Source organism: Streptopelia decaocto, assembly GCF_964273445.1.
Source record: "Streptopelia decaocto genome assembly, chromosome: 1".
NCBI lineage: Eukaryota > Metazoa > Chordata > Aves > Columbiformes > Columbidae > Streptopelia > Streptopelia decaocto.
In genome coordinates, this window is record NC_138663.1 from 43,497,427 (window position 1) to 43,521,451 (window position 24,025).

Genomic DNA, 24,025 nt, shown 5'->3' on the forward strand with positions numbered 1-24,025 from the left:
AGGACTCCTTCTGTGGCTCCTTTTTGGAAAAAAAGAAGATGATCTAGTTGATGAGAGCCTGTTTTTCACTAAAGCCATGCTTTGAAGGGGAAGAACTCCATAGGTGAATAGGCATGCAACCAAGTCTACCTAGCCTCCACAGATTCCTCTCTTCCTTTTTTTCTCTCTTAAATATTCTGCAAACCCTTCAGAACTTAGAAGTTATGGTGTCAAGAAGCTCCAGAAGGAAACTTCATTCACTTTCAGTTCCTCCTACAAGCTCCTCTGTAGATACTTCTTTGAATGTAGTGTCAACATGAACATAATGGATGAATTTTTAAAACCCACATGATTTAACAGAGCTTTTCATGGTTTTGTCAGAAGAGAGATAACCTATGCTCAAAGCATCTATAATGTGACACACTAAAAGCAGGAAAGTCTTACCTTACAAGATCCAGTGGTTGGTATTTATACCACACTCCCCAGGAAGCCCAGCACTCATAGAGCAAGTGTCTGTGGTTTTCTGCCCCATGGGTTTTTATCGAATTCTTGCTTCTATAACTACCCTAAAATACAAATATGGACATTAATGAACAACAGCTGCAAAAAAGAATACCTAAGAAATCTCTCTCACTAGTGGTATGGATAAGACAATTTATGCAAACTTCATACTTGTGCTCCAAAAGCTAAATATGACATTAAAAGGACAATTGCCTCTGATTTCAGCAAGATTTGAAATTATTCTTCCTAAGGAACTTATGACAAATGGTGTTCAAGGTTATAAACTGGACAATCTCAAAGATAAAACCACAGCATGATATTTTTCTGCTCTGAAAACATACTGATTTAACAAACACAAATACTTTTTACAGAGCAGATCCAGAACAACTCTCCTTACCCATATATTTTTTTCAGGAAAAAAAAAATCATTAAATGGGTGGGATGTCAGAGGCAGACACAGAATGCAAAAGAGAGTAGTAACATAAATAAGACTAAGAATAAATGAGTACACAATTAAGAATTCATTTTGTGGGAAATGTCTGTACAAAAAGAAAAAGAAAAAACAAAAACTGAGAAAATTACCTCATGAAGAGGAAATGCAGCTTCATAGGAGCCATTACTGAGCAATCGATTCAGACCTAAAAATCAAAAGTATCCAATTATTTACCAATAGGAGCAGAAAAACTTCTAAGTAAAAAGCAAAACACGTTTTCATAATAAGCTGGCTAAATCAAGTTTGAAGCCCATTGAGAGTAAGAAGTACATGCAGCAAAACTAATCTTTTATTGATTTTGATGAACTAGGATATAATACAAGGAAAGATTTGTTCAAATATTAATCATAACCTATCATTTATTATGCTGGAGGTTTAAAAATTCATTTGCCAAATCCATCTTTAGCGTAACTTCAGTGAAATCAGGGACCTCATACCAGGATTGAAGTTTGGCCCCATAAATTCTGGTCTAAGAAAGCTACTTAGATGAAAGGCTGTATTTCTTGGGAGCTGAAAACTTCAGCAAAGATCTTTATAATGGAAGCTCTTAATTTCCACATGATAACAATGTTGTAAAATATGTTTAGTTTATTCCTTATGAAAGCTGCTGGACTAACAGATAGAACAGAAACAAGACAGGCTGCAGTAGTACAAGACCCAAAAATAAATATACTTGAACCTCAACCAAAAGGACATAAAAAAGTAATCATACACCCATTCAGTCAGGCCTTGTCCCTCTTTAATATAACCTCAAGAGAAATAATGAATGATTGCTGAAACATGGGCACTTTTCACTTGGAAAGTCACCAAAATAGGACTGAAGGCATTTGAACCCTATTGACCAAAAGGCAGAGTCCTGATTCCTTTCCTAATTCACAGGGGAATGATAGCAGCAAGAAAGCAACAATGAGAAGAATTAATTCAACATAAGTAGTACTTCCAGTGATTGCATTAGTATCTGCTTGGTGGAGCACGCTTTCTTACAAAGTCCCTGTCAGAAAAGCAAAACCTGTACAGCCAGGCCAGGCTTTGCTCTGCCCAGTGATCAATGCAAAGTTGTGTTCATGGTAGGTACCACACAAATAGATATGTGAGGGAGCTTGGGATCTTGAGGCAGGCAGAAACTGCAGGGGTGTGGGTGTGTGTGTGTTAGATGCAATGGCTGGATATACCACATGAATTCTTCCCTTCTCTAGTCACTGCCATTGCTCAGAGCTATTGCTGCCCCCATCCCAGGAGCCGAGGAAGGAACAAGTGAAGTTCTGAGATGTTTCTCTACCTCTTGAGGAAGGATGTGATTTAAAAAACAGAGAAATTAAACAGGCTGCAGAGTTTTATGGGAATTGCCTGTCCTTTTGTGAAGCCCCAGTCTCTATGTGGTACACAAGTGCATGAGGGCTGTTTCACAAGACAGAAGAGGGCCACTGTTTTGTAATCCAGCCATCCTCTGTCAGTGCCTGCTCTCCTGAATCTGCACATGTGCTGCTCTAAAGGTCCACTCCACCCACTGTTTGAAAGTGGTTGCACAGTTATGTATGGCATCCTTTGCACTGAGGATGCCACTGAGATACAGAACCTTCCATCTCCATTAGGGATCAACAGGTATCCAGGGAGAAGCCCTACAGGCTGAGATGTGCAGTAGCACAAGTTCTGCCATCCTTCCAAATATGTTTTTATGAAGCAGTAAAAGCTTTTCTGCACGAGTCTGTCTGCTTCTCCAGGGTCTTTCATCTGTACATATTTCTTGCTTAAGTCAGTCTTTTTCCTTGCAGAGGTGATAAATCCCATGTGGTGACATATGTGCCTGTGAAAGCAACCTGATATTACAAGGAAACGATTAGGTCTTCCAGGCAGTGCCCCTACAACAGCAGTGGGTCAGATATGCAAACAGCTCAAAACTAAGGTGATTAAAAAGGAGCTTAGAAAGCCTTTTTTTTTTTTTTTTGGTGGGACTTAGCACTCATGTTTAAAAGCACATTGGTCCGCACTTACCAATTTTGTTTTTCCCTTCTTCGTATTTCACTCTTTGTAAGATATGGTGTACAATTCTGCTTCTTGTAGCATTATTGAAGAAAGTATCTTTGTTGTGTATGATGAAGCTATGTACAAACAAACAAAGGGCATCTCAGGAATATATAGTAGCACGTTTTAAGCAAATATTGTGTTCCATTACTTCCTATAGTACACTAAAAATCTACAGTATGTGAGCAAGTGCAAGAAAGATTAAAGGACACCAGATTAAGTGAGGTGATTCACTGGATTAGATGATGTCAGTAACAGTATTCATTCCCTTACAAAGAATTACATGGGGAAGACTGGAGAAAGATCAAAGCTCTTTAAGCATTCATAATGATAAGTATCATTTTTAGATAATTCCCTGAACTCTGCAAAATACTTGCACAAGAATTTGCAAAAGTGTAAGATTTGTAAGTGCACCTGTAGAAATTCACATTTTATTTCTATTCCAGGCTTCTTTATTACACTTTACCATCAAGAGTCAGGTGGAAATATCTACTTAGTAAACTACTCTTACTGAAAGTCAAATACTATGTTAGAAACAGAAAATATTATGTACTACTATGTTTGGGCCTGGAAGCTAAAATAGTGTAGAAAATTAGCTTTCAGAAGCTAGTTATGGAGTTATGTATGAATGCAGGTTCAATAGTTTAGACAGAATTGTGATAATTCCAGGAAATTTAAAAAGTCACAAATGATATTGTATTGATTAGATTGGCTGCCATAATATATTTTATATAGATTTCTTAATCCCCAAACACATACTCAAGGAAAACAATATATTTTAGTATATCATCATAATCACTGGAAAAATGCAAACAATGTAAGTGTTTAGAAATACTGTTTCAACTTGTCAATTAAATACTTGTAAAGAATTCTTACAGTTGCTTCAGATGTGTAGGGCTGCAAGACAGACTATGAAAGTCATTTAGACACTTGAATAAGCAGATAAGTAGATGGAGTTTCTGATTAAGCAGTCCTGTGCATATATTGAGGAAATGAAGCATTTTTAAAAATATGGTCCTTAGTAATTGGCTGCGTATAAAGTTTCATATTTTTTAAAACACTTTGGATAGGAAGTAAAATTGTTTTTCTCCTTTATGTTGATGAGTAGCTAGGGAATTGAATAAACTGATAAATAAAATGGTAAAATCATAGAGATGTCCTAGAGGGACCAGGCTGTAGGACTGCGCACTAGACAAATCTGACTTCAATAGAGATTATTTTAATAGGGAGCTTGGCATGGATTTATGTCACCTTCTCTTCTGCACAACATGGGATATACTGCTCAGTTTTCCCCTCAGGTAGTTTTACCCAAATCAAAACCCCTTTTTTTGAGAATGAATCATTACCCATGGGAAATCATACATGGCTTTGCACTTCCACAGTCATTTGGAAAACGAGACAAGGAGTCCAACTTCTGGACTTTGGGGACTCTATATACTCCCTCTTTATCATCAAAATTCTCTGCCGAATTTTCCATACAAGAAAATTTATAAGTTCCTTATGTTAGGCTTCAAAGGTAGATAGTAAAAAAAATTCCCGAAGCAAAGGTATAAAAACCAAGTTGCGCCAAGAGCACCATAATTAATGAAACCTGTTTTTCTAGAGGTTACTATCTCATGACTCCTTTCCCATTCCATTCCAGATCCCCACAGGTCATTTCTGTGCCCACAGTTTACTTAGTACAGTACTTCTGGCTTCCTCCCACATCCCGACTATTCCCAAAGTCCTACACATGCCCCACAGTGCCTACTGAATGTAGTTTGATTGATGTATACTGGCTGACCATCATGTGTGTGCTGATTTACCAATGGGCTGCTGTCAAACAGCATATACAATTGGTGTGCACTGGCCACTGCCTTTTCTGTAGAGTCACAACTTGGGGCCACTATTCCATTTCAAGGTGCTGATACTCACAAAGTAAATACTACTGTGCTTGTCTTTTAGACAGCTACACGTGTACCAAATTTAGTTGAAAATAATCAGTATGTAAAGTAATAAGTAGTAGGAGGATTTTGACAAAAAGGAAATATGGTCATCACATAGGTCTTAATGCTTGAGGAAATTAGATTAAAAAAACCAGCCTAAACTCTGAAGGAGATAGAACAGCATTATTTCCAGCTGAAGGTGGAGCTCTGTTTAGGCCATTTAAGTGGCAACAGAAACAAACTGAAAGATGCTAGTAAACCAGAAATGAACAGCTAGCAGTTTTCCCACTTTGTTTCATTTTTTTAAAATGTCTTGACTTTCTAAGATCTCACATCCCAGACAGTATTGAATGAACTGTGGAGATAACTTATAACTTATTAAATCAAAACAGTACAGTAATTTTCACTCTAACTTAGCTATAAGTTATTGTAGGATTCAATTGAGAACTGAATTACCTCATCTGGAAAACTAGAAACATTGATCCAGGTAACACCCATAGTGTTAATCTACCCTCCTTGTGATATAAGATTATTTTGCCCATATGTTATCATGACTATGTCATACTGCAACTACAAGTAGTTATTTCAACAATCTTTCTAGACAAGAAGGTTAATATTTTTTTTTTCCTGCATTTAGTCACTTCCATTTTCATGAGTCAAATAAAAAAAGGCAAAAATCAAACATTATGCAATCTTAAATAAGAAATAAGAACTACTTGTTTAAACACTTTAGTAATTTGCATTCATTTGTAAACTTAGCAATTGCGGTTTTATAGTTTTTGATCTCACATGGCTGAGAAGGAACAACCAGATATGCCTGTGAAGCAGATGTCAACACCTCAGTATAGTAACTGCAATGAATAGCTCTACTTATTCTAGAGCTAGCTGAAGCAGTCCTAAAACGTGTGTGAGTATAAGAGCTGCAGAGGTTCTGTCCTGCCTGTCCTTGCGCCAGTAAAATACATTTGAGGGCAGGAGAGAAACAGGAGAAGGAGAACTCACCATGACTAGAGTAGGCCAAGAACAAGTCCTTCAGTGTTTTCCAACATTATTCATGGAGCCATGGATGCAGAAGAGCTGCTAGAGTTCACCGAAGGTGAAAAAGAAGTGCCAAAATGAGTCCTCTTGATGTCCTGGACTGTCCCTAACAATATAATTGTTTGGGGATAGGATTCCATGTGGTAAATGTTGAGAATAAACCTCACTCATTTTTTAATATAAGAATCTCAGTGTTTTTAAAAATTTTTTAAAAATCTCAAATACTAAAATAATTTATGTGAAATTGTCTGTGGAGTAGCCCCAGAAACAGCAGGATCACCATAACCAAGGGGGCAGGAAGCTCTGCCAGAGGAAACAAAAATAGGCAGACATGAATGGGAGGCACTGATAGGTTAAGAATATCTCAAGTAGTTGTAACTATGTGTTAAAACATGTGTTAAACTATGTGTTAAACTATGTGTTAAAACTATGTGTTAAAACAGTTAGAGGTTGACATAAATAAGAACAATGCCAGGGAGGTTTCAATTTATCTCAAAAGCACAGGAGTTGCTCTTGACAGGTAAGAATCAAGCAGTTTGGTGTAGGACTTAACCCTTTCTATCATCATCCTTCTCTCCCATGCTTTGTGGGTATTTCTTCCTACACATTTTTTTGTGCTCCAGGTTGTCTTCTTTCTCAATGTAGACAGTAAATTCATATCCACAGAATAGCCATCAAGGCTGTTTCATCGTCTACAGCAGGGATGTCCAACTTATTTTCACCGGGGGCCACATCAGCCTCACGGTTGTCATCAAAGGGCCAAACATAATTTTAGGACTGTATAAATGTAACTACTCCTACAGGAGGAGAGGAAAAAGAGGAGAAAGACTTTATCAGTCTATGAAGACTCACTCTTCAAATTTCAGTTTGTAGGGCCAGTGCTGAAGACATTTCCAAACTAAGTGTAGACAAACATTAATCAGGTGTTACTGAGCTATAAACTGCATAAGGCAGAGGCTTTCGAGAGAGTTTTTTAACCCTTGTTGCTTCCAGATGGGACAGTTTCCTCAGCTGTTCTGTTTCTGCTGTCCTTCTTAGAATTTTAATATGCACAAGGGTTTGAATATTCATAAGAGTAATACAGCTTGTTTTCAGGCTCAATAAGAGCTTAGGCTTTACTTGGGACACAGCTCATTGAAGGTTTTGATCACTTTGTCACCTCATTTGTAAGATCGAAAAATAAGTAAGGATTAATAGACTATTATTCTTATTACCGGTGAAGTTAATGTACAGGTAGATAACCAGGCCAGTGATTTGTTCCACAATAGCTATAACCATTAGCCTGGTCCTATAAGTCTTATTCGTGTGAGCTGTCCTCACTGCAAAGAAAAATCTCAAATGAAGATAATGAGAACACTTCTGGTGGGAAAGGTTCTGGAGTTGATCCTTAATTAAAGTCCATTTTTAAAATGTCATTGTGGAAACACTGCTCTTACATTCATACTGTATGTGACACAAAGAGTCAGTGAAGGTTAATTGCTTTGAAATTATATTTGTAGCTTTCTTAATTAGACTCTGAACTGGAGTTTTCAAGCCATCTTTCCATGGATAACAAAGCACAGCAAAGCTATAATAACTGTCATCTCAAGAAGGCCCTCAAATTAATGTGAATTCAGCCAAGAACAAACTGCCAAAGAATTACTGTTCATACGTTCTCTTTTGGTAATTTTGCAGGTTGTAAAATCCCTGTTGGGGTTACTTTAGCTCTTGAATGTTTGTCTAGCACCCATTTAAAAAAAAAAAGAAAAAAAAAAGGTTTTACTTTTCAACTTATTTTGGAGAAGCAAAAGGCAGGAAAAGGCTGTTTTCTGTTGTACTGATAAGATACACAAGCTGAAAGCTGAACACCCATGGTCTGGTTACAAAGTTACAAAGTGAGGATGAGTGTATGCATGTAGCAATGTGCATCTTTGCTCCACAGAATCCACAGACACTGAAACACTTGACGTCTGATATTCACCATACCAAAAGGTACGTTCCAACCAAATGCCTGGAAGTAGTACAAACTAAAAGCACAGATGTCCAAAGTAGTAATCACTGTATGGGAAGTGCATTCTTTAGTACAGGAAAAATGCCCAACCCTTTGCACTCCCGGGTAAACCACTGGTGGTAGCTACCTGTTGGCCGAGGCAATAGCAGTTTTTAACCTCATTTAACATCAGAGGAAGAAAATAATCAGCTGTAGTAGTAACAAGAAGATGAGCCTGCAGTATTCCAGTGAGAATATTACCACACATCCCAATAGTTTGTTTGAAAATGGGTATATTATTATCACTTTCTGGTTATTTTCATTTTGCCTGACTTTTAAGGCTGCAGCTGACTTTTTGTTTATCTAAAATAAAATGTCTGTTAACAGTTATCATGGTTTTTACGTCATGTGCCTAAAGCAGGATCACTTTGGGATGAAGAAAGTATTAGTGGTTTTGTCTGTTCAGATTTCACACATTACAGCATCAAAACTGCTAAAGTAAAATAGAGAGTTGTGGAAGTGCTGAATCTCTCTCCTCCACCTTCCTCTGCCCTTCCCCTCAAACCACCCTGCCACCCAAATAACTTCTCAATTTAAGTTGGTTCACTCAGGAATATTCATCCAAGACAGAATGAGCTTTATGTATTTTCCAGGGATGCCCTGTTTCATTCAGTTTGCCAGGCAATTAAAACTTCCAGAATCAGAGAGGATTTAAAAAATGGGGAGTTTCCAAGTTTGGTTACACAAAGATTTGTTTAAGAGCAGGAATCTTACAGAACTGTGATCCCCTGCTTATAAAAATCCATTTGCAAATGTTTAGTTATTATGCTGTAGATGTATATAAATACAAGAATGACCATCCTGGTTCAAAATGAGTATGCGTCTGTGCAACCCTGTGCCTTGTCTCCAGTGGTAGCAGCTCCCTGACCCATCCACGATTTTGAGGTGAAGCAGCTCAGGGGGACATGGGCACAGGTCGTCTTGGTAGGGATGGGATTTATTAGGACCAATCTGAGCATCAGAGAAAACTTAAAATGTAGCTCCACACTGAGAGACACATACCTCAGAAATTTGACAAAGATATAGGACGAGGTCCTCATGTACCACAAGGAGACATAGTACAAATGAGAATAACTCCATTAACCTCTGGTATGTAGGGCTGTTTTTATTTAAGTAATACAGATACTGTCCTAGTCCTCTTAATTGTGTAAACTTTTAATCTAATTTTCACTGAAGTAATAAACATTAATATTTAAGTGGTTTATTTAATTATATATTAGATTAATATTTAACCAGAGAGTTTATTGCCTTTAAAAGAGAAAGAAGAGAAAGAAGAGAAAAGAAGAGAAAAGAAGGAGAAAAGAAGGGAAGGGAAGGGAAGGGAAGGGAAGGGAAGGGAAGGGAAGGGAAGGGAAGGGAAGGGAAGGGAAGGGAAGGGAAGGGAAGGGAAGGGAAGGGAAGGGAAGGGAAGGGAAGGGAAGGGAAGGGAAGGGAAGGGAAGGGAAGGGAAGGGAAGGGAAGGGAAGGGAAGGAAAGGAAAGGAAAGGAAAGGAAAGGAAAGGAAAGGAAAGGAAAGGAAAGGAAAGGAAAGGAAAGGAAAGGAAAGGAAAGGAAAGGAAAGGAAAGGAAAGGAAAGGAAAGGAAAGGAAAGGAAAGGAAAGGAAAGGAAAGGAAAGGAAAGGAAAGGAAAGGAAAGGAAAGGAAAGGCTCCTGATATAAAGTTTGAAAGCAGTGGTTAGCATTTTCCTAGCTAGTATGCAGCTATCTAAGAAATTACAGCTAATGACTACTGTTACCGTTCCCAACTGACTAGCAGCTCACTACATAACTAAGACGTAGCAGAAAAATAACTAATTACCATTATGTCTGATGGAAAACATTTTTCACATATTGTGAACAGTGCGTTCTTGTAACTCGCAGTTTTCAGAAGAAATGCTTTAGCATAAATAAAGCCCTTCCCAAGCTGTGGCTGCAGAAGAGAGATACTACTTAAAAGTCTATCTTGAAAAACATAATTTTGTATTCCACACAATTCCAAAAAAACATGCTTGCCTCAGCCAGGCAGAGCTTCTGTCCTCCAAAAAGAGATTTCCTATTACTTATGAAATAAGATTAATTTTGATCTTCTCTTATACTGACAATTTTGTGATCTACCCTATAAGGTATGCCATAATCCCTTTGAAAGGAAACCTGAAGCCATGCTGAAAAAGTTATAGGCATATCTTACAAATGTGATTCTTGAGTTTTCTTTTTTGCCTGTTCTGAGGGAAGGGCAGATGGTTAGCTGTGCCTTTTAAAACCAACTTAGTTTTTTTCTGAAAGCTAACCTTTCTCCACATCTGGCCTTTTCATCTAAATAGAAAAGAAAAAAGAAAAAAGAAAAAAGAAAAAAGAAAAAAGAAAAAAGAAAAAGAAGGAAGGAAGGAAGGAAGGAAGGAAGGAAGGAAGGAAGGAAGGAAGGAAGGAAGGAAGGAAGGAAGGAAGGAAGGAAGGAAGGAAGGAAGGAAGGAAGGAAGGAAGGAAGGAAGGAAGGAAGGAAGGAAGGAAGGAAGGAAGGAAGGAAGGAAGGAAGGAAGGAAGGAAGGAAGGGATCTGCTGAAATTGCACATACTCGTATATAGATATTTCAAAAATATTAATTCCTATTGAAAAAAGGTCTGATCAGGCTTTGTTCGTTTTGGTCTTAACTATTTTACTTCATATACTATGTATTGCAAGTGTTGTCAGTCATCTGTCTTTCCATGCTTTTAAAAGCATCTACAAACATAATCTGTATCAGACTGGAGACCTGAATGCGTAAACTGTGGCTAGATCAAGAAAGATAAACTGCCTGATCTTTGATGAGGTGAAAAAGGCCTGAGGCTATGGAGAAAGGAAGAAATAAGGAATTCCAGACCCAAATGGCAATATTTCAGTATTTGGACAAACATCATCATGGATAAGCTTCTATGAATTTTTAAGAAATAATGTTTTAGAAAATTAAAAAGACATAAAACCAGGAAAGAAGGAAGAATTTCGTAACCTCCAGCTATGGTATGTAGCAAAACCCACAGTGAGGAGATAAAGATCTTATCTGAAAGCTTGATACATGGAGGTTTATAATTACAAGTTGGTTGTATTTGTGAATTATTTACTACATGGTCATTAAGTATTTGTTCAGCCCATCTTAGATAAATATTGGCATATAACAATACAGAAATCCTAGACATGTTCAGCTGCAAAAGTACGTATCTTGCTCTCCAGAAATGTACAATAGTCAGAAAAAATCTCAATACTGTAATTAAAAGAGTGATTATATGTTTTAGGCTATTTCTTAAAGAACAGTTTAATGTGCTTCCCACTCATCTCCTCACTTAGGATTCTGTATTTGCAAGAAAAATTTATCTTTTTTTACTCTGAACTTGAAACTCAAAATATGTACATAAGATCTGACAAAAAGCAGCCACTAGTGACATTTCTTAGCTACCACCTTTAGCACAGTGCACAAGAACTGAAAACTTTGCATTTATTCTCCATTCTCGGAGGACTTCAAGAACTCAAGGTGTTACAAACATTTTCCTTCCTCAAAAAATGGCCCTATACTGGATGAAAAGTCTTAAACAACACTGAGGTTGGCCAGCTGAGTATCGATGTGGTACTGGGACCCTCCCTGTCCTGTGCATGTTCTGTCTGAATCAATTTTGGCACAACTGTGTGTTGGAAGGCAATGCAGAGTCACATCTAAAAGCCCAAGAGTAGGGAAGAGACTGTCACTGTTACTCTAGTTACAGGATAATGTACTTGTTGAAGACAATGTGAACTCTACAAGTAACTGCCCATGACAATTATGTAGCCTCTATTATAATTGCCTTGTAATGGCAATATGGAATGGTAAGAGCACTCTAGCAAAACCTTAACTAAACCAAACATGGAAATGCATGGACTTTTATTACCATTGACAAACTGCAAGCTAAATTATCGTAACATTGTTCTAGATGGCAATTCTTCATTCCTGCAGCTCCAGAATTTTAGTAACTATTTATCTTCACATTCCTAAACCAATATTGTGGGTCTCTGGGTTAGAAATTTAAATAAAAGCCCTGACAGGTATTTTGTTAGTTTTAATAATTTAATATCCAATTAGTAAGTTTTTACTTTTTAAAAAGCAAACAAAAGCTTATGTAATGCAACAGTGACAACAAAAAACTAGAGCTTTAATCTAATATGAAGTCAGGATTTTATCAAATTTGGAGCATTATTCATACTGTTCTGAGTAGGTGACGATTATCAGCATTGCCCTTGTGAAGGTTACTACATTTAGAAGTGGGTAGAGGAGGAAGAGAAATAATTTCCTTAGTGATCAAACTCTTACCTGGCACAGCTTACTCAGACAAATGAAGACGCCAGTCACAATAATCGCTACATCAGTTAATATGTGTTGAGATAAACATAAATTAATAAAAAACCCGTTTCTATTCATACTTTCCCCGTGTTTGGGAATAGGTGGACATCTTTACTACTGGCTTGTTATATACAGGTCTTTCAACAGAATATTTACGTGTCTCTTGGAAGAAACAGCAATTTGTACAGAGTAAGTGAATCCCAACTTAACATGCTTCTTGTCTGTTAACTGATATTAATAAAATCATTCAACTCTACATTTCCAACTATTTGACACCTGCTTTCTACAATCAAAGATTAAAAGCTAAAAATGTGCCTGAAATGCTTTGCTTACTAACATACCCTGAAATTCTTGGAACAATTTAATCACCCGCATGCAACTTACTAGATGACTATTGAACAAGTCATCATATTTCAGAATTCTAGTGAAGCAGAATAAGACAGGTACAGCCAACAGGCTGGAGCATGATAGGAACACAAGAGTCCTGTCAGAGCCAGCACCTTTTGGGAGAAGGAGGGCAGCTCAGACAGCGTTTTGTCAGTCGCCACGCAAAGGGAAAGGAAGACTACATGGAAAGCAAAACAGAAAATGTCAGGCCTGCTGGGGAGTAGAGCTTTGAAGTCTGCAATGATGTAAAAGAAGTGCTGAAAAACAGTGGGGAATGTTAGTGAAACCAACACAGTATTTAATAAACCCTCCCCCCACCGTGCAGTTTACCAACATAAACATGAGCAAGGCAGAAGAATGAAAATAATATTCTGGTTCACATATATCAATTCTGTTTTCTCATGTGCCTTAATTTTGAGGGTAGTTAATAGTTAATATTACTATTAATAAAAATATCAACCCAGACATCCCAGTTTCATCATTTTTTATTATGACTGGTTTATTCTCGGATTAATTTGCACCTACTCTTTCTCTTGCAGGGCACGGTAACTGACCCATGTCTTGTCTCAAGTATTGGATGACTCTGTAGTGTGAACCAGGGCACGGACATTTAGTGGCGGTAATCCTGACTGGTGACTGGTGCTAGGAGCAGACTTCTACTGAAATTTTCCTGGCAATTTGCACCTGGTTTTGTTTTTCTGCTGTATTTGGAAAGACACTTCTTATGGCAGAGGAGGTATATTTTATTCATTTCAATTGCAGCTAATAAACCAAATCCCTGAAAACCAGTTCATTCAAAGTGAGGCATTTAAGAGCGTTACATCAACTTGGCTTCTCCCTGAATAAAATAAAACATTTCAGATTTTTCGACTTTGAGCTGCCTGTAATTAATTCTTATTCTTTTGTTAGTAGCCTGGCCGGTGCTGCCTACTCTTTGTGATTTTGTTCTCAGTTAGTGAGTGACTGTTTTCCATATCACAAACAGTGTAAATACCTATAAGACACCCTCTTTCTCCAAAATTTGAAATTTGAAATTCAACATGGGATCTGAAAGTCATGTGGGTTTTTTTCTGTTCTGCATTTTGCAAGTGAATAAATATTTCTAGTAGCCAAATGATTTCTCTAGTGACACTGGTTCAACACTTGTGCCATTGGCGTGCTTGGACAAGTGTCACTGATAGGTCTTAGCACTGGCATTTCACAAGCAGTTTTGCTTCCACAAAAGTAAAAGACAAATACAAATAAAATGACATCTTTAGAGTTCTGTTTGTTCTTCAGTCATAACTAGGAATGAAACACAGTATCAGTTTATTTTGACCATCAGTGTTAGGACTAGTTTTTGTTGTACTAAAGACACAGACATGCTGAAAAAGAATTTTTAATCACGTCTTTAAAACTCAAAGAACAACGGTAATTCTGGCCCAAGAAAGAATTAGCCATATGACTACTTCAGGGATGTAAGTGAAATTCCAGTGAATTGAAAGCAACTTTTCTATTGATTTCCTTTGGCTTTGAGCTGGACATTTAATTATTAGAAACGCAGACAGACTTTATGCTCTCTCAGGATTCTCTATCTATCTCCTTTTGTGACAAAGAACTGATTTGAAGTCTTTAACACATGAACTAAGAAATTGATTTTTTTCCAAGTTGAATCCAGAAGAAAAAGTTTTCATTTTGTAATTAAGATATAATAAAATACTCACTGATGGATCCTTTGTTGGCTGAATGGAGCAGTATAGCAGTCATTCTCCTCCAGATCTGGCAGTGTCTCCTTGTCCAGTTTCATTGGCTTTCTAGGTAACCATCCTCGAAACCTGCTTATTTGTTTCTCGATCCTGCAGCACATGAAAAGTGTGATCATTTGAGATAGTGTTTTTAAAATTATATTACGGAGCACTCACAAAGAACAAATGCTGGCAAACTAAGACATTAAATATTTACAGCTAGAAAAGAAGCAATGTCTTTTGACTTTTTCAAGGCAGACCAAATTAGACTTGTTGAACTTGATTATTAATAGCCAGCTTTCAGTAGAGGAGCATCTTATTTTGTCTCAACAGAAAAGCAATGCTGATGGTGCACACTGCTATAAACCTTATTAAGCCCAGTAAGCTCCTGGCAACTCTCTAAACCTTTATTTCTCAGCTTTTCAATTAGTTTAAATTTCAGCCTTAGTTGACACATGAGACTTTGAACATATAAACATTAGAGCAGAAGAGACTGTGACAGAGACCTTTGGCAGCTAAACCCCAGCAAGCTGTATCTCTTTACTGCTCTCCACATGGATTCTTACCTTGCAACTGATGCTATAAAAAATAAGCTACTTCAGTTGTAGTGTCTTGCAATACTACAACTTCAATGAAACCGGAATACTCAGTGTGTAGGTTAATAGACAACTGCTACACAGATTCTTACATTTAGAAGGTGAAAGCAAATTAAGATTGAGCAGGAGAAAAGGTAGATTTAACTGCAAGTGCACTCATGCAAAGATGCATGCTGAAGTAAAGGGAAAGGGAAGAATCAAAGCTGATTGGAGAAAACAATCTAAACCAAATTTATATCCAAACAAAAATGTTATAACAACAAAACACATTAAAAAGATGACATATGTCTGACATAATGAGCCCTACTCTCTCAGAAGTTCCTAACACCTTCAAGTCTTAACCAGTGACCCCTGCCTGCAAAAATCGTAGACTACACATTTTGAATATGCACATACTTTTGTCACTGAATGAATGTTTCCAGGAGTGGACATAAAGGTCATGAATTGACATCCTTTGAACTTCGAGTCCAGTTCTGGATGAAGCTCAAGCACCGGAAGTGTAGTTGTTTCTTTTCTTTTGACAGAAGTCAGCACAAACCTCTATGACTAGCAATTGCTGTGAGCTCTGCACAGTCACTCTGAGGGAGGACAATTCATACCCAGCAGCTGAGTGTGCGGCAAAGTGATGTGAAATTATTACATACTTTCATTTAAAATACATATAATACTTTGAATATTCAGCTTTGTCTCAGATAGGAAAACTAACGGTAATTTTTAAGCATTGGCACATTTCAAAATTCTTTTCAAAATTTGCGTGTTCCAAATCTGTCAATAGTATGTTGGGGAGGAGGCAGATTTACTCTCAGGACTGTTTGGAAGAACTGGAATGTGTATGCAAACATAACATAAGACTTATAATAAATTAATCATAAACTCTTCAGAGCACAGGAGGAGGTAGTTTGCAAAAGTCTGTGCCTGAGGGCAGTCAAGATGTCAGATCCCTGGGCTGCAAAGGGCCTGAGCAGCTGTAACTCTCTGGTTGCAGCATCCAGCCTGACGGCCTTGAGCTGGTCTGTGTAGACACTGATACTAATGACAAGGGAAACTTAAGTGCCATAAGTCCTCTACAGGGGAATTCTCTGTCTTTTGGCTTCCAGTTTTATCTCTGTAAAGGCCATAAGCTCTGCATTACTGTATATTCAGCAGGCTTACTGACTCTGCATATGAAAAAGGGAGGAGGAATTAGGCAGAAAGGTTTTCTAAATATTCCATGCTTATTTGTTAACTGAAATTATTTGAATTCTCTAAGCTTTAGCATCCTTACTAATCTGCAATCCTTTTTCATTCATCCTTCACATCAATGTGCTTGTTTGAGATACGTGTGCTGCAGGTTTATCACACCACACATATACGCACGAAGGCACAGAGTGCTTTCCCCACTTAAAAGCAATGCATTATTCATGTTGGCCTCTCACTGACTGTACCCAGAATTTGACTGGTTTGCCATTCCCAAGGCTCGGTTTCCTTGGCATGCTCAGTGAGCCTGCTGGCAAACAGGTCTGAGAAGCCTTTCTGCATGGCCCAGAACATACAGTACAGTCATACCTAGGGAAAACAAACAAATACACACACACCACAACCTAGTTATCTCATTGGAAATGAAAACCAAATTTTTAAATTGCCTCCAGCTCACTCCAACAGTGCCATCAGCCAGGATTGCAGGCTTTGTAGTCTACAAGAACATCTCAAAAATCCCCACAAAACATCTGAAAGAGTGGTGTTGGTATTATTAACAACAAACACAGGCATACAGTGTTAAAAGTCTACTTTGTTTTGTCACTTCTTCAAGGTTAATCCATGCCTCACTTTCCTTTACAGAGAAGCTTATGTACTCAGCTGAACAGGGGAACAGTGTTTGGAAAGCAGAGCAACCTACACAAGAACAGAGCACATGGAGTGATGAGGCCCTGTAGAGTTAAGAACAATGAAAGAGGAAAGTGGAACCTCTGATAACAATATCCTTCTTAAATTCCTCTTTAGAAACACTTGTTAGCCTCATACAGCAAAACAAATCATTCTCCTAATTCAAACAGTGTCTCAAAGAGAGAGCTTCTTCCACTTCAGTCCTGCCCTGCTCTTAAAGTCTAGTCTTTACTCAGAATCCTCTTTTGGAAGAAACATATTGTACTTAAATAACACAAAAACTTTCTCAAATAAGTTTAAAGAAACTTTTCTCACTAGGAAGTGAAGTAGGGATAGAATTGTTTTTTTTCAAAGGAAAGAGGAAGTTAGGAAAATTTTTAAAAAAGTTTTGAACTGAGACTGATTTTTATTTGTGGGTCAGCTTTGATTGAGCTTTACTTACATTGTAATGCAAGGTAATGTCTTAGTTTAGGTTTAACCATCATGTAGGTACTGTATAGGTATCTGATACCCCTCCTTTCCTTTAAAATTTATTAGGGGAGTTTTGTTATTTGAAATTTTGAGATAACTAGATTTTTTCAGGGAGAAAATTAATGTAGACAAGTTGCAAGTGACCTGCTCTGGGGTTTGCACTGTAACAAAAGTCCTCTTTAAAATACATTTTGCTTGATTGTCAATATAATGTTTGGCTTACTTCAAAATACAGACCAAGGCTTCAGTTACTTGTAATCTTCACTGAACTAGGAGTAGAGGAAATAGATACTTTTATCAAAGCTGTATATCTGAGCTTCACATAAATGAAAATAAAGCTGAATATGTTTTCTTTTTTTCCCACTGGGACTATTCAGTTATAGCTTTTCTGCCTCAAGTAGCTATTTATAGATCTGAACATAAAAACTGAATTTAGCCAAGTGTTCTCATCACTCAGGAACTAAAATACCAGAAAAAGATCATACCTCTTCCCATACTGACTGCAAATCACATCCTGACTCATAAGAAAATGAATATAAATCAAAATTTTGTACACCACATACAAATGTTAGAACCTTCATCTACTCCTTCCTATGTATTGCTTTAGTCAAAGCAACCAAGTCTTAATTAAAATCAAGACAAATTTCAAAGTTAACAGCTTCTATAGTACTGTAATGTGAGGACAGAAAGTGGGGGAGCATCAACAAGCCTTAGAAGAATTGTGTGCCTCTAATAGCCCATGCTGACTAGGTAAAATGTCTTAACTCCACAAAGTGCCCATTTGGTGCCTACTAATATAAAGAAGCAAATACCGTAATGTGAGATCTCAGGTCACCAGCACACTGTGATGGAATTTAATATACAAAATGGTTTTTAGTATGCTCATACAGCAGAATGATAATATGTGATATATTTTCCCATGGATGTTCACCTACTGACATTATCTGCAAAGTGATACAGCTGTTTATTCCAAAATGTAGATTTTCCAAATTTAATTCTTGTCTCTCAGATGTTCTTGGGAATATTTCCATTGACCTCAGAGTGACACAGTAAATCAAATACCTGACTTTTTTGAAAACTGCATCAACAGCTCTGTGGCATTAAATGCCAACTTATGACCTAGTATTTGTCAAGCCTGTATATTTTTTAGGCTTTTTGGAAACATTTTCATTTAATTGTCTAAAGTATCAAAAAGAAAATCCAAACTGAAGCATTGGAAGATTTCATTGCATTAAGTCAGACATAAACCAGGCACCAAATATAACGTTAGAGATATTTAATAGTCAAGTGAAAGCACTTCAAAGATTCTTGAAAAATTCTCATTTCTCAAGCTCAATAACATTACACCAGACATGAACTTGGTTCATTGCCTTCTTATCTACCAAAATAGCACTAAGCATCCCCACAGAGGAAGTAATAAATAATGTCATCACTATTACAAATAAGCAAGGTGCATGGAAATTAAAAAAAGCTGTAACTGTGGTGTTTTAACCCCAAGGAAATCCCTAATGAGCTACATGAAAAGAAAGAGATACAGTGCATGCACTAACACACTTATTCTTCTTTACAAGACTCGATCAATTGAAAAATATTTCCTTATTCCTAACAAAGGTAACACTGATAAAATTAATTACCTCTTTCACACTGCAGATGCTTTAAAAACTCCAGTTGTGTATTTGTTTTTGCAGATGTCCAAGTGTGTAATCACTCCCTCCACCCATCCCACAAATACAGCTAATAAACTTTTCCCTCCAGCTTGACCTTAAGCATGATTTTTGTTGTTGGATCCAAATGAACATAAACTGGACTGGCATAAGAATTGTACTCACCTATTCATGAACTTGTACCGGCGGTGCAGGTAATAGATTTTTCTCCTGGAAGAACAGCAAAAATGAAGCCAGTCGAGAAGAAAACCCATCGTCAGTTACAGTATGAACTAGCAAGGAAGGAAAGGAGATTGAAGACAGAAGCCTGTAAGAGGTGGAGGAAGAGACTAAAAGAGAGATTAACAGAACTGTCACAGGAAGCCACACAGACTCTGTTGGCGTTTGAATTGCAAGAAGGTCATCATTTTCCCAATGTCTTCTCTGTTTCTGCTATTTGTCAACTGTGAAAGACGGGCACTCAAAGATGTTTTTATTTCAAAGAAATCCATAAACTGTTGCAGGAATTCTATAGGACTGATACAAATATGGATGAATCATGTCACATCCATTAGTGAATTATTAAAGCTGCATTTGCTGAAAAAAAAAAAGTGGGCGTCACTTAGAAAAGCTAAGTAAGTGGTACCCAAGTCTGCAATATGCCATAACACATGCAGTACCAACCGGTACCAGTGCTTGCTGTTGGGGTAACATCCCTTGAAACCGAATATAGGCTACACAGGCAGAAGAGCATGTGCTCAGCACCCCCACTCCAAATATGCAGCCCCTCGTACAGGCTCAGCTGATTTCTGCTGTCATTGCAATAAGCTGTGTGGGAGTGAGCACAGGGGAGCAAGTGAGCAGAAAGGGTGCACGAGCAGATGCATGCTGACCATGCACTCAGCCACCTTCCCGACCAGCCCCACAGGGCAGAGCGGCCCCTGAACCTCCTGTGTGGATCCAGAATGGGGAGTCCACCTCCCGTTCCACTCTGCTGCTGGCAGCTCTTGTTCTCCTCGCATGTGCCTATCATGCCACAGCTGTCAGGATCTGACGCATTGCCTTTGAGGTCACATCTTCATGACAGTTAAGAAAAGCTAAGGGCTTTTGGGTATGATTTTGGAACCGATACTCCTTGCTGGAAGAATGGGGTGCCTGCCTGAACTCCTGTTACCTCCTCCAGAGTTTGTCCTCTGCTGAAGATCATTGCTAAATCAAGGTTGTTTCCGTGTATTTTGAGAGGTTCCATCGTGTAACGCTGAACTGTACCACTTATGGAAAACAAATGGTTCACAGCACACATATTCTGAATATTTGTGTATATTAAATGTACTGTAGAAATGCTGTTAATGACTTGGAAGCAAGTGTGGTTGGGAGCTTTCTAAAATAAGACAGCACTGATGCTTTGTAAGCTACAGATAAAAACCTTCTTAGTATGTTGGGTTAATTTTCAGAACTTAGAATTTAAATAATGCATAATATTTTCACATTATTTTTGTTATCAGTGTCCATATCGTGCTGATGAAGTGAAATTTTCAATATAATTTCATGCTAGCCAGCCTCCTTTGGCCAACTTCTCCAGAAAATAGTGTTTATCTTGCTTTGCTCAGCAGGAGCAGAGGAGGGTCAAAGCTAAGTGTTTCACCCACTTCTTGATTTTGCTTCAAATTTTCAGAGGTATCCACTATTTTGGCACCCCTGCTTTGAAACAACAAGGATTTTATTCACTGTTGCATGGACCTTGGACAGCTCCAACCTAAAATATCAGGAGCTGTAAGCAATCAGCAGCTCTTAAAACAAGGGGTTAGACAAGGGCACCTGGAAACAGGCAATCTAGACTAGCAGACATTTTGTAAAATACTAGGCTGTGTTTTTAAATGGTAAATAGTACTGTTGCTCTTAAAATAAAATGTAAGAGCCTACCCAGAAGACATTAGTAAATCACCATGATTTCCTTGTAACAGTACTGTAATAATTCTCTCCCTGTGGATGTGGAAAGAAAGGAGCCATGGTCCTGAAGCAGGTCAAGAAACCCTTAGCATTTTTGATGCTTTCTGTATAATCTGTATGACATCTACTTAGCTATCTGCTGAGAGATAGATTTCATAAAAGGGAGATTAGATCAGGAAAGAATCAGCTGCTCACAGTAACTAAAATCTGAGTTGCTGGTGTATTTCTTAATCATGAGACCTTATCCTACTACTGGTGCAGATTCATCTCAAGGAAAGCCATAGAAGTCAAAGGGTGTACACTTTTGGCCCAACCCATTGTTTCTATGGCTAAACATTTTTTTAGAAGAATATGAATACCTTGCAATGACTTGTGATAACTTTTATATTTTTCTCTTTAGCATTAAAAGCACAAGAAGGAACAGTTGAAGATTTGCTGTGAAAATTAAACCCAAAATATATACAGAATAAGCCTGCAATTTTGACCTTAAGTCATATCCATTTTTCCTAGCAAATCCCGTACTGCTACAGCTTGTCTTGTATCAGAGGCATTTTTCATCCTTAAGAAGAAAACAGAAGAAATCCTACAAAGGACACCATCTCATTAGTTGCATATTCTGGATCTGATCCTTTTCTTGGTCAGGAGTAATTCCATTAAAATCAATGGAGTTATACATCTATCAGCACTGCTAATTGAAAGAAGAATCAAGACCTCTCAGTTCATGGGTTTTGGTCAGTTCCAGTGGAAGTCTTTATGCTATTGTAACAGTTCTGATAACCAGCAGAGTAAAATCAATATTTTACATACAAAATTTCCTAGCCCAACATGCAAAGAATAGCAAATAAATGATAAAAATAATCTGAATGACAGTGTTGAATGTATTTGGTCATCAGTAGCATTTAATACAAGTTCTTTATTTTCTCTACGGAAAATAAAATTTGTAGTCTGAATTGTTCTCCTATTAGATGGGATACTTATTTATAATCTGTATGTCCATAATTACACACTATACAAGCAATTCACAGGTGCTGAACATACCAGATACGTCCAACAGACATGCACCTTCTGTGCTGCCTTACGTACCTGGATCTTCTTGACCTCCCATTGATTTCAATGAAATGTCCATTTAAAAAACAGCAGCGCACAAGTATGCAGGGGGCTCCAGCATTGAAGGGGTTAAAGGGCCTAAGGATAGAATACCCCATGAAAACAGCTGCACTGCTACAGCTCACCTTAATTTCAAACCAGTATTGAACTGAAATTGCAGGCATTAACAAGAAACAGCAATGAATTTGTTATCTAAGGTACCCCATTTATATTTTCTAAAGATGTGTGATATCTTACAGAAGAGCTTTTCCATGTGCATTGTGGTGTTATTATTACATTAGCTTTACAGTATAGTGTGACTTTGGAGGTTGAGAAAAAATACAACTACACCTACCTGAAAGGCATTCTTACATTCATTAGTTCTGCATATTTGCCCAGGACCTCCCAAGGGGCATGCAGCTTCACAAACATGATGTCACTGTTTGTTAGAGATGACTGCAAAAGAAAAACAAAACAGCCACCAGGGCTTACTTTTTTTCAAGTAAAACAGTAATGAACTCTGGTCATTGGTCAATATCTATTTTTGTGGTCTTGCATCACCCTTCCCACTTCCTGATTCTTCCTCAAGCACATGTAGTTCTATCTGACCAGGGAAGTGGTGGAATCACCATCCCTGGAGGTATTTAGAAGATCTGTAGGTGTGGTGCTTAGGGACATCGTTTAGTGGTGGACTTGACAGTGCTACGTTAACAGTTGGACTAGATGACCTTAAAGGTCTTTTCCAGCCTAAATGATTCTATGATTATATGAATATTGGAATCCTTAGAAATGGACACAGAGAAATATTTATACCCAAAGTACTATTGGGCTGTATTAAAAAATGTATTTAGTACATAACGGAACAAGTGACTTGCTGGTATTAAAAACTGCAGATAAAAAAATCTTGCTGTTCTTCTGCTGATAACTTTCTGAAAAATATTTCTACATAAAATGATACAACAGCAACAAAATGCTCTCAAGAGATTTGCTTCAGAGACAATGAAATCAGTTGTACTCTTTCCGTTGATTTTTATGGATTCTAAATCAAGCCTCTAATGATGTTTTCTTTATAGGTACATTTCACAAATTATCTTTTATTTTCCCATGAGACTTCAGCAAGTAGATACCACAAAACTAAGAGTAAGTTCTGCTACTCTAAAAATTTCCTGCAAACTGCTCTCTAAAAGATGAGGTTAAGTCAGCAGTGGCCTGGCAATTTTGCCATAAACAGCTCCAATTAAAAAAACCCAAATCATCAAAACCCAAAAGAACTGTCTAATAAGCTAAACATGCAGAAGGAAACTCTGGTCCTGATGCATCAATAAAATATGAGAAATGGAGGAAATTTATAAAAAACAACATGTCAATTTTGAGATGTCTGTTACACTGGAAGCTTACAGCCACTTTCTGGCACATTGTAATTTAAGCCATACTAGATATGGCAGCCACAGTAACATCACTTCTGGAGATGCTGTTTCATGAGTGGACAGAATCTAAATTTGGTTTCTTATCTGGTGTATGTTTTCACACAGGAACATGAAAAACTTCCATATAGTTATCACAAATATAAATACAGATGTTTAAATAATATTTCTTACTCAATATCTTGTAATGTTATTTTATCAGTTTTGTCAACAGAAGATCTAACCAAAACATATTTGGGAGGTTCAGTTATTTTCAGAAGAAAGATATAATAATGCTACATTATTAATATGGACATCCATTTCTCTTGGGTTTTCTCATGTTTAGTGTTTGTAAAGGAAAGCACAAAGAAAACCTGAGAAAAACAAGATTGGAAAGAGAAGAATCCAGATGGAGAAGTCATTGAATGAAATGTCACATTCACTTAATCTAAGGAGAATATAGCTAATCAAAATACCTGAAAAAAAATATAAAGACCAGCATCTTAGTTACAAAAATACTTCAGTGAACAGAATCTGCTAAACTCTCTTTGTTAGATGAGTATTTAGACACAGTTCCTTCAGCTTCTAAATGTT

At 37.4% G+C, this 24,025-nt stretch overlaps 1 protein-coding gene across 1 annotated transcript in view; it reads right to left on the reverse strand.

Annotated features, from left to right (window-relative positions):
* ANO4 (anoctamin 4) overlaps positions 1–24,025 on the reverse strand; it is a gene marked incomplete at its 5' end in the record, with an annotated part of 123,973 nt that overhangs the window by 51,209 nt on the left and 48,739 nt on the right. The window contains 6 exons of the mRNA XM_082043757.1: positions 424–545; positions 1,063–1,118; positions 2,966–3,072; positions 14,399–14,530; positions 19,179–19,223; positions 22,384–22,484. Coding sequence (XP_081899883.1) covers positions 424–545; positions 1,063–1,118; positions 2,966–3,072; positions 14,399–14,530; positions 19,179–19,223; positions 22,384–22,484 — 563 coding nt within the window. The remainder of the gene's footprint in view (positions 1–423; positions 546–1,062; positions 1,119–2,965; positions 3,073–14,398; positions 14,531–19,178; positions 19,224–22,383; positions 22,485–24,025) is intronic.